General features: G+C 51.5%; 1 protein-coding gene across 1 annotated transcript; it reads left to right on the top strand.

Moving 5' to 3' along the window:
- Positions 1–72: 72 nt before the first annotated feature.
- On the top strand, positions 73–10,801 carry LOC107209645 (uncharacterized protein KIAA0895-like). The gene is made up of 6 exons (XM_015639551.2): positions 73–198; positions 4,114–4,257; positions 8,106–8,238; positions 8,313–8,618; positions 9,401–9,498; positions 10,000–10,801. Exons 2-6 carry the CDS (start codon positions 4,231–4,233, stop codon positions 10,162–10,164), a joined length of 729 nt encoding a protein of 242 aa, XP_015495037.2. The 5' UTR covers positions 73–198; positions 4,114–4,230; the 3' UTR covers positions 10,165–10,801.
- The last annotated feature ends 510 nt before the right edge of the window (positions 10,802–11,311 follow it).

Here is an 11,311-nt window from a genome sequence, read left to right as displayed (position 1 = left end):
CGGGGCCGCGGGGAGGAGGGCGGCGGGCGGCGCAGCCCCTGCCTGCTCGTGGCGCTGCGGCCGCGGAACGTGGAGGCCGAGCGGGAGCGGTTCTTCCGCGCCAGCTTCGCCTACGACCCGCAGTTCGAGTACGCGGAGCCGGTGCCCGCCGCCGTCCTGGACAAGTACGGGGCCGCCTCCGACCGCTTCGTGGCTCAGGTGAGGCGGGGCCGGGGAGGGGTGCTCGGCCTGGGAGGAGGAGGAGAAAGGATGGACCCCAGCTCGCCCATGGGCTGGTGCGAGGAGGGTGTGGGGTTGTATCCTGGTGGGATTGCTCCGTGGAGATCGCCCATGGTCATAGAATTCTGGAATGGTTTGGGTTAGAAGAGATTTTAAAGACCGTGTGATTACCCCACACACCCTGCCATGGACAGTGACATCTTCCACTAGATGGGTTGCTCCAAGTCCCATCCAACCTGGCCTTGAACATTTCCAGGTATGTGGCAGCCATAGCTTCTCTGGGCAGCCGGTGCTAGGGCCTCTTCACCTTCACAGGGAAGAATTTATTCCAAATGTCCAGCTTAAAACCACCCTCAGTCAACTTAACACCATTCCCCCTTGTCCGTGTGAAACCTTGCCTTCTTTCCTTCCCAGCTGCTGCCTGATCCCTCTCCCCTTAACACCTTTTGTATCCTTCAGTACACTCACCTGGTGATTTGTTAAACCTCAGGTTTTAGTAACCTCACCTGCCTGCAGGAATGGTACATGCTCCATGGTGACCTGGGTCATGCTGATGCTGGGTGATGCCAGGTTGGATGGGGCTTTGAGCAACCTGGTCTAGTGGAAGGTGTCCCAGCTCATGGAGGAGGATTTGAACTAAATGATCTTAAATGTCCCTTTACACCCAGTCTGTGTTTGTATGATCAAACTGGCTCCTGCTTATGCTGGGACCTGTGCTCCATCAGGAACACCTTGCTGGTATGGTTTTGCACTTGTTGCTGTAGAAATAACAGCAAAGGAGCTGGAGCACATGGGTGGCAGCATGGGAAGTGGTCCTTAGCCTGAATTACCTGGTGGTTAAGGCTGGCTTGTTTTCTGGAAGGCCTGAAGGCTGTCCATTGCGACAGCATCCTTAAGGCATCAGCAAACATGGTCAGTAATGATATTAATTGGTGTAGACTCCACTTAGGGAGTCTGTATTATTTTGCTTAACTGTTTCCATAGCCTATATGCTACTGAAACGTTTCTGAGTTGCTCTCTGCCATGGGGATGGCACTGAGTAAAAAAAGCTCCTGGTGATTCAACAGGAGAAGAGAAGCAGGAGTGTGCTGTCAGGGTGCTCTGCCCACAAACAAGGCTTTTGTGGATGCAGGAGTAGAGCTGCTCTGTCCCTTCATCCTGTGCTTGGAGCTGGGAGCCTGGCCATGTCCCAAAACCAGTTTGCACCTGGGAGTGAGCATCCTGCCTCCAGGAAGAGCATCCTTTCTGCCATGCAAACAAGTGAGCAGATAAAAACCCCCTCTTATCCCAAATCCAGATTCTGGCACACCAGAGGTGTTTCTTTGAACCTCTCAGTCAGGAGTTACTTGTTCAAATAACAGTTTCTTCACTGATTTATTTATTGTTTTCTGAATGTTTACTTATTCCCACATCACTGCTCGTGTCTCTGCCTGGATTGTTATCCAGATGATTCAGGCCCTTTCTGTAAACAGTTTTCTAAGCAGTTTGTCATTCCCAGTGTGTGCCATACCTCTGCCCCAGATAAACTGGTGCCAGCGAGGCTCTTGCAGGGGAGACACTCTGACGCCTGCAAAGACCTCGCCAGCTTTTGGCATTTGCCTCCTGTATTTTATCCCCTGAGTCGTGCAGTAAAATAAGTTGCTCAGAGCTCTTTCACCCTGTGCTTCTTTCCTTTGGTGCAGCTGGCTTGCAGCAGAGTAAAAGATGAATAATTGGGATTATTTTTCTCTGGGCAATGCTTTGAATGAATGGAATTAAGGTTTGTAACCACTGTGGATCCTGGAAGAGATATTAAGCTCTTGAGTGTTTCTGCCAGTGTTTCTCCAGGCTTTCCGGTGACGCTCTGATGGGACAGCATTCATGGCACTGTTCCTCTGCTCCTACCCTGCAGTAACCTCCTTCCAGTCTCTTTTATTTTGGGAAGCATTTTTTGCTGGCAGCTAACTCTTAATAAACTGCTTTTATTTTCAAAGACCTTCATTAATCATGGAGATTAAATAAATAAGACACTTTGCTAAGTCAGCATCCTTGGACATGTGCAGACAAACCAACACCAGCTCCCTGCTTCCAGCTGCTCTACATGTGCTTGGGGTGTTATTTTATTTTCTTAATAGAAAACTTAAATAAGCCAGGAGGATTCTTCCAGCCCTGTGGAGGCTCATCACCCTGGAGATCACCTCCCTGGTTTGCCACATGAATTTGAGTGGCACCAGCACAGAGCTGGAGGATTTGTTATCCCACTGCATATGGTGTGTGCATGATCTGGGGATGCTCAGAACATTAAACTTGGAATCTCAGGAATTTTGCTCACCAGGATGTGCTCTGAAGGTCCAGGAGGAGCTGTCTGGTTGTTTTACTCCTGGGCACCAGCTGTGCTGGGTTTCTCTTGGCTCAGTGGTTTGGGTCCCCTGGGAGGAGAGAGAGCAAGTGGCTGAGCAGAGGTGGGAGGACAAAAGGTCCTTTTTCTGCTGTGCTCAGCTGAAGGTACCTTGCAGTGCTGTAAAAATGAGCCTGATTGTTCAGCAAACAAAGCAAAAAAACCACAAAAACCCCCACCCCAACCCTCCAGAAAACAAAACTGACAGCTGAAAAACTGTGCACAGCTTCTCCTGGAAAGACACAGGAAGTGACTGGAGAATAAAACCCAGCTGTGAAAACTTTCCAGGGAAGGAAAATCAGGACTTTCTGCAGGGATAGAGGAGGTTGCTCACCACATGCAGACCTGAGGCTCTTCCTAGGATCATAAAATTGTTTAGGTGGGATAAAACCCTTAAGATCAAGTCCAGCTGTTACTTATGCACTGCCAATCCCACCACAAAACCACATTCCCAAGTGCCACATCTACATCTTTTCAATACCTCCAGGGATGGTGACTCCACCACTGCCCTGGACGGCCTGTTTCAATGCTTGACAACCCTTCCCATGAAGAATTTTTTTCTGATATCTGACTTAAACCTCCCCTGGCACAACTTGAGCCATTTCCTCTTTTCTTACGGGGTGTTGGGTGATTTGAGCACTAGCACTGGTGGTGAGCACCCATCTCCTGATCCTGGGTAACATTGGGGACTAGGGAGGGGCAGCAATTAGTCCTGGGCTAGGAAGCTTGGCAGCAGCCCAGCCAGGTTTGCAGGTGCAGTAAAACTGCTGGAAAAGCTCCAGAACTGGTTGAAAGTCACCTGCTTTGGAATACGTACTAATATAATATTAATCTAATATATAATATTAATATATTAATATATATTCCAGCAACTGGAGAAAGTAATTGCTTGAAAATGTCTGCAATGGAAGCACACTTATTGGGGAGGAAATGTGCTAATAAATGTTCATATTTTATAGATGGTCCATAAATGTTAATGTGAATAATGGAGCACGTGATGCTTTTATTAGAAGGCTGCTGGGTGTACAGTAGGCTGGTGGTGCTGAGACCCTGTTTGAAGCAGAGGGTGATGCACAACCTCACTGCTGAGCTTGGAATTCAGCCCTGGAGTAAGAAACTCAGGGAGTAAAAAGCAAGCTCAGAAGCTGGAGATCTTTGTGCAAGCACCAGGTTTGCAAGGAGAACTGAAAGCAGAAAAGATTGAAAATAATCATGGATTTAACCACACTGTGACAATGCAGGTTCACTTCTGCTTTGCCCCATTTCTGCAAGAGATGCCTGCAAGGGTGACAAAAAGCAGAAGGAATATGCCATGCTGATTGTGTCAAGTGTCTGTCTGTCCTGGTGGCCACCTCCAGCCTGCTCAGTCTCCTTGGTTTTTTAAATCATGCAAAACCACATTTTAGAGGCATTCATGGGGGTTACCTTCACTGGGTTTGTTGCATGTGGGATTTTAGGCTGTCATTGTAAGCAGGGGAGGTGTTTGTGCTTACATTTGTACTCTCTGTGTGCCACAGGCCATCAGGATCATTCGTACTGTCCTGGAGAAGTACGGGACCTACGAGAGCTTCGAGGTTGCCACGGGCGGGAGGCTGCTGAGCAAGTGCCAGATCTGGTCCGTGATCCGAAAGTACATGCAGAAGGAAGGCTGTGTGGGAGAGGTAATCTGTGTCCCTGCTTTACAGCTTGTAAAACACAGCAAAATGTTTATTTCCTGATGAAAAGGACTCAGATTAAGAAATGTTTTGGTTATAAAGAGGAAACTTTTCTGCTCTGAGCAGCGGTGTCCTTTCACCTCCAGCTTCACCATACCCCAGCTTCAGGACATGAGTGCTGGTTCCCCACAAACTTCCTGTGATGTTTTCCATGTGCATCTCCCTTCTGTGCTTGAGAGAGAGGGAGCAGCTGCTGCTTGTCTGCATGGCCATACCAGGAGCCTTTTGCTGCGTGCACAAGGCATCAATTTCTGTTGGGAAGTCATCCTTGCTGTTGGCAGTGGGAGGGCAGGCTTCTCCAACAGCTGCCTTAACCCACATGTCTAAAAGCAAAGCCAGGGGAAGATTTCCTGCCATCCTGCAGAACATGCAGGTTATGGTGCTTTGAAACCCCAGGCTTGGGTTTTAAGGCTGGGAAATATGTGGTTAAGATACAACAGTAGCCACGTGGGATGGAGCTAGGGTAGTTCAACATCTCCTAACCTGGTTTCTCTGCACCCCCTGCAGCATCTAGCATGGGACATCCCACAGCTGCCATTAGAGAGCTTTTTTCCCCCTTCTGCCAGAAAGGTGTGAGCAAGACACTTCCATTATCCTGGGTTCAAGCTCTGAGAAGGATTTCTGGACTTGCTTTGCATGGGTTGGCTTGCAGGCCTCCCTGGGGCTGTTGGCTGCAGGGCAGGGACTGTGCAGTGCTGCCTGGTGTGGGGGCTTCCTCACCACTGCTTCTTGGCCAGACTCTTATTTCCTACCTTTGATTTTTCTCCTCTGTCTCCAAAGAGGGTTATGGATGAGCATTTCTCCAAAGCATCACCTCACCCAGTGGTACCCAGTGCACTCCATGCAGACAAAAGCAGGAATTAGTGGTCCCCTGAGGTCCCTCCTGCCCAAGGATATTCCTTTCCTCCTCAAACACCTTTGGTTTGGCTTGATGCCTCCTGGGGGTGTTCCTGGGATGTGGATTTGGCACCTTGGTCCTCCTAAGCCTTTGTTTGGGACAGAACATATTTCTGCAGATGTTTCCCTATAATTTGTCTGCCTTTGAGTGTCCAGAACCAGTCCCAATACCCAGCCAAGCAGCTGCCAGTCTTACAGACCTGCACTTACAACTTGCCAGTTGAGCTCTATCTCTACTGTCTTCTCCATTAATTGAGCCCTGGCTGGGCAGAAAGTCATTGATTTTCTTACATGTTGGTGTATAACTGCCTTCCTTCCAGCCCTGTGTAATTGTCCCTGTGCTCAGAGCTGTGACGTGTTGGACCTTGTGGGTCCCTTCCAGCTCAGGACATTCTGTGATTCAGGGCAATGCAGGGTTCAGTCACTGTTTGCACATTGGTGTGCCTGTTTTATCTGGGACTGTTGATAAGTGCTTTCAAAACAATGAAAGCATTGGCTTGTTCCTTTCTAGCCAATGGAAATTTTGCTGGATGTGTCTGGGGTAGGCAAGAGAGAAAGGTTTCACCTGCTCTCAATACAGTGATGTTGGCAGAGCTTGCCCCCTGTACAAGACCAAAACTTGTTGAAACTTCTGCATCACTGATAATCTCACACCCTATGGGGGAACTGGGCAGTTTCATGTGTGTATCTCCCTCCCTGCACCTGTATCTCTGATTCCTGACTTTCACCACCTGTGCCCTGTCTGTTCTGCTGTGCCCTTTGCTTCCCTGATACGTACTAATCGCCATGGCTTGCTTGAAAGAGAAGAAACTCGTGTGGGGGTAGCATTAGCCCAGAGCAGGAGCGGCTGGTGCGTCCCTGCCCATGGGCAGTCCTGGCAGGCAGCGTGGCCAGGCTGGTGGCAGCCTCTGCAGCTGCCCTTTGTCCCCAGCACCACTCAGCAAAGGCAGGATCCTGCTTTCCAGCACCACAGGCAGCGCGCTCCTGGGTAAGTGTTCATGCTGTAATTAAATTTGTGCCCTCAAAAGCTGCTCTGTTGGGGTCCAAGCTGCAGATCCTGAAGCTCTTCTGCTTTTCTTCTGATTTAGGACAGACATCATGCTGCCAGAGGTTTCCATATGGATTTCAGTGGGCTCACAGCTTGCAGCAGAGAAACACCTGGCCCCACTGGTAAGTGCTGCATGTGGAGTGTTATCAGCCTAAACAGTGCTAGCTGGTGTCTCTTGGGACCCCATCAGTGGCATCCCTCTACCTCTGGGCTGCTTGCTCAGTGTTGGAGGTCCTGAGCAGTTCCAGGTTACAGGGGAGAGACAGGAACCCATACCCTGGTGCCATGGGGACCACCAGATGCCTGCCCGTGGTTCCTTGGGATGAGCTCTTTCTCCATCAGTGCATTCACAAAAGCTTAACAAAACCATGGACCACAAGGGTGAACTGGGGATGCTGCTCAGGATGAGAGAGGTCACAGACCTGGAGAGCTGGTGCTGCTGCTCTTTGTCTGGAGTTGCAGCCCTGGTTGTGTCTGCAAAGCTGGAGAGTCCCAGAACAAGGCAAGTGGTGCTGCTCAGCTGGATGGGCTTTTGTAGCAGCATAAGAAGCTGTGGTCTCTGGCACTGCCCAGAGTACCTTTCCATTGCTCCTGGATGGCTGGTTCTGCACAAGGAGTCAGAGGTGAACTGACAAGTCTCAGTGTTGGAGGGATTCCTTTTCACACTGGTATATTTTAACCCAGGTAAGCAGTTGCACTGTAAGTATTTTATGTTGTTTGTTTGCCCAGCGGTGGACTCTGTTAGGCTGCACTTTTGGCTTTCATAATAAAGAATAATAAATCTGACTTAAAGCAAAACAATTCAGTCTCCTCTTTTTTTTAACAAGAGAAGAATTGTCATGTAGTAACACAGGCATGTGTTTTCATCCTGAAAAGTGTCAGTTATTAAATAATAGATGGTTTATAGAGTTAATAGGTATGTAGGGGATTTTGATTGCTATCTTGAGGTTTGCCACTGCCTCTGATGCAAGAGCTCCCAGGGACCATCCTTCTCTGGTGATGCTGCAGATCTGAAGTCAGGTGGTCAGAAAGTGCTGCTGGCTGGCACGTTAACTTCTGGTGAGCAGCTCTCTTGGCTCCAGCACCTGTGATAGCCAGGTTTCTCAAAATAGCAGTTTTTTCTGTATAAAGATACTGAATAGTCCTACAAAGGCAATGCCCATCCCTGCTTTGAACTGTGGCCAGCACACATGGTTCCTCCTGTGAGGGTGGACTGGCATGGAGCCATCCTCACTGCTCATGTCTTGAAGCCTCAAATGGGAGAATCCGTGGAGGAGTCCATGAAAATGGAGCCAGAGCCTTGGATCCCTCAGGAGATGTTTCTTGGGGGTACAGAGCCATTACAAAGCTGGTGCTGTTGGGTGTTCAGAGTGGGGTTGTTTTGATGGCCAGAGTTACTGCCCCATCCCATTGCCAGTGGGGATGCAGAAGGGGGACCAGGCAGGTCTCCAGAGGATGTCCATCCTGTGTGGCCACACAAGTGTGGGGAGCCCATGGGAATAAGCTGGGGGGTGATGCTGGAGCCAGATGGGGGCTGGAGGGGGCTGCCCAGGAGCTGCCTGCTCCCCCCACAGTGCCTGCTCAGCTTTGTTGGCTGTAAAGAGATTAAAGGAGCTACTTCATCCCTGCATGAGATCATCCCTCTCCTCTCATTATCCCCCCCACCCCCAGTGGCTCTTGCTGTCTGTATTTCCTTTGGGGAGCTGCAGCATAACCCCGTGAGGGTGCAGCAGTGCCAAACGGTGCCATCCGTGGCATCTCTGGGTTTTTCTGACCATCTGCCACCATCTCACCCTCTGCTGAGAGCCAAGACCCCGCTCATGGCCATTGCCTCCTCCTTCTTCTGCAGGTGGTGGTGCAGCTCACCGATGACCTGCTGTCCCAAGCAGTGATGATGGTGGAGGACAGCCGGCCCACGCTGGCCATCAACCTGGCCGGAGCCCGGCAGCACTGGCTGGAGGGGATGCTGCGCCACGAGATAGGTCAGCTGGAGTGGCTGTGGGTGGGGGCAGAGCTGGGGGTGCAGTGAGCATTCACTCCTGTCCCCTCTCCCCAGGCACCCACTACATCCGGGGGGTCAACAACACCCGCCAGCCCTGGCACAGCTCCGAGGGCCGCAAGCAGTACAGCCTGAAGCCCGCCAACCCCACGGAGGAAGGCTTGGCCAGCCTGCACAGCGTCCTGTTCCGCAAGCAGCCCTTCCTGTGGCGGGCAGCCCTGCTCTACTACACCATCGAGCGGGCCAGCCGCCTCTCCTTCTCTGCCCTCTTCCAGGACCTGGAGCAGTATGTGCAGGATGCCGGTGTCCGGTGGGAGTACTGTGTGCGGGCAAAGAGGGGCCAGACGGACACCTCACAGCCAGGTACCACTTGGGGGGTGTGAATTGAGCTCTGGGAAGAATTCTATTTACTTATTATATATATATATGTGTATATATATATTTGAGAAGAAACAGTGTGTGGTATGTTCTGCTGCTGTGTAGGTTGAGCATCACCAGTCCTGTAGAGTGTGAGTTGGCATAGGCAGCCGGAACAGGCACAGACTCATGGTTAGAACACAAAAAGTAAATTTATTTGCATTACCTCGCTAACTGGGGGATCCCCCGAGCAACACCCAACACCTGGGCAGAGGAACACAAGATCAGAGGGTCACCAGCCTGCTGTTCACAAGCTTATCAAGAGTTACACCCAGGTGCAAGGTCACTTGAGCAATTTACAATCCTCTAGATCAGTGTTTTGCTTTTAACCCTTTCCTCCCAACACAGCCTCAGCACTCAGTCCCTGCATCCCTCCCCATTCCCAGCACCACTTTCCCTGTCCCATGGGAATGACTTGCACAAGGTCTTGGGAAAGCAGCAGGCAAAGGAGAGGAAAAATGAGCATTACTGTGGGTACATTTGGATGCCTGCAGTGATTTACCCTTTAAAAAATTACTCGGGAAGAAGTGTGAAAGTATCCCAGTGGGGTACTCTCGCTGCACCCAGCTGTCTCCCGAGTGCTCATCCCTTGAGACCCAGCTGTCCTGAGCCTTGGCACACTCATGGGCAGTGCCCTCGCTCTGGTTATTGTGGTCAGCAAACATTCAGGCAAGTGGAGGGTGGTGGGAAGCCAGGAGCCCTCTCCCAGCCCTTTTCTGCTGTTCCAGGCTGTTTCAGTAAGGACCAGGTGTACCTGGACGGGATTCTCCGCATCCTGCGCCATCGGCAGACCATCGACTTCCCACTGCTGGCTGCACTTGGAAAGGTAATAGCCAGGGTGAGGGTGGGGCAGGAGGTGGCTGATCCCACAATCTCATCCCATCCCAAAGCTCACACAGGCTCCCTCAATCTCATGGTTTCCCAAAAACCAGCCCTTGCCTGGCAGCCCTTCAGCTCTTAGTCTTTCCCTGTGCTTACAGTTCTCTGTGTGCCAGGGAAAGGCTGTGCTGGCTAGGATGCAAGCAAGGACAGGACAATCCATAATCCTCTGTGGGAGACCTTCTGGAAGAGGCTTAACCCAGCAGGTTAAGCCTTTCTGGCCCTTGGCCACAGCAGTCCTGCTGTCACCTGTCCTTGCAGTGACCGAAATTTACCAAACCCACAAATCCTTGCAAATCCCACACCCCCAGCAGCTCTCCTACTGCCTCCCCACAAGCAGCAGGAGTGTTTTGACTGACCCAGGGGGGCTGCAAGGGGACCAGATGCCCCCCATGGCACCTGCCAGGCTTTGGGATGGAGAGGAGTGACCTCATCTCCATGCTGCCAGGTCTCCTATGAAGATGTGAATCGGCTGAAGAAGTTTGGGGTTCTGGAGAAGGCCCGCATTCCCCATTTCATGCAGGATCTGGAGCGGTACATGAAGCAGCTGGATCACATTGTCACCACCAATGGCCTGAACGAGGAGGAGCTGGAGCAGCTGCTGCCTGACTGAGGGGCACCCCCTGAACCAGCACCCCAAGGGTGTAACTGGTGCTGTTTATTGGGTTTTCATTGGGGCTGGAGCAGAGGGCAGAGCCCGAGGCGGGCGCTGTGCATGTACTGCTGTGTAGGGTAGCGCGGCCAAGGGCCCGTGTGGTTGTGTTGATGTGTCCCCTGCATCGTCCCTGTGTATTTTGGGGATGGCTGTGCCACTCCACGTGGCTTTGGGGAGCCAGAGGGTTCAGGGGGAGCAAGGGCACAGTTGGGGCGATGTGCTGGTCCCTGAGTGCAGAAGGCTGTGCTGGGAGAGTTGCAATGGGGGGATTTCTGTAGGTTACCAGGAGTGCTCCCAGCACTTTGGGGGCACTTACATGGGGCCAGCAGACAGGGCTGGGTGCTTTGGGCTGTGTCTGGCAGGGAATAAGGGCTGGAGTACACCCACAGATTGCCCCATGGATGCCTTTTCCACTCCCTACCCCTCCCCTCTTGTCTCCCACCAGCAGCAGGAAGGACTTTAATCCCCCATTACCAATCTCTGCCCAGCTCTGCACCCCAACTACAGCCACCCTGCCTGGCTTTGAGGACTCAGGCTGGGGATTGGGCTTGATGTTAGGAAAAAGCGTGTAATAAAGGTGATGTAATGGAAAAGACGTGTGGGTAAAAGGTTGTGGACAGCATCAAAAAACAGGCTGGCACCACTGTGAACACCCACTGTGCCTCTTGCTGGCACAGGCAAAGCTACATAGTCTGAGCTGGAAGGGGTCATGGACTGTGACAAACATACTGGACATGGACATCAGTAAATCAAAGCAGGCAAAAGTAAAAACTGCCCTGAGCTGTTCTTGCTCTCTAACACATGAGCTCTGCAGGAGTCATGGCACCCCTGGGAGTACCCTCTCAAGAAAAATCAAAACAAAAAACCCCAAACCAAACAAACCTCACAGCTTCTTGTCTTACATCCCACTGGGCTCCTCCAAAGGTAGCACAGGCCAGTCTGTGGCTCCAGAGAGCTCAGGCTCAATCTCAAAAGCTCTGCATTTGGCTGCAAGCCCTGTTCACAGCATCCCCAGCTGCCCCTCGCTCCTGATCCTGCAGGGCAGCTGCAGTTTCTCCACAGGGTGCAGAGGCTGTAACAGGCAGGGCAGCACATACCAAGCTTG

The sequence above is a fragment of the Parus major genome, chromosome 11 (assembly GCF_001522545.3).
Source record: "Parus major isolate Abel chromosome 11, Parus_major1.1, whole genome shotgun sequence".
Taxonomy (NCBI): domain Eukaryota; kingdom Metazoa; phylum Chordata; class Aves; order Passeriformes; family Paridae; genus Parus; species Parus major.
The sequence above is the reverse complement of the archived record's forward strand: the minus strand, read 5'-3'. Positions and strand labels throughout refer to the sequence as shown.

Excerpts from the sequence above, each read along its gene's own strand:
- LOC107209645 (XM_015639551.2), top strand. The coding sequence starts at position 4,231 with ATGCAGAAGGAAGGCTGTGTGGGAGAG. Across the intron at positions 4,258-8,105 it reads AGGAAGGCTGTGTGGGAGAG|GTGGTGGTGCAGCTCACCGA; the intron begins GTAATCTGTGTC and ends CTTCTTCTGCAG. Across the intron at positions 9,499-9,999 it reads TGCTGGCTGCACTTGGAAAG|GTCTCCTATGAAGATGTGAA; the intron begins GTAATAGCCAGG and ends CCATGCTGCCAG.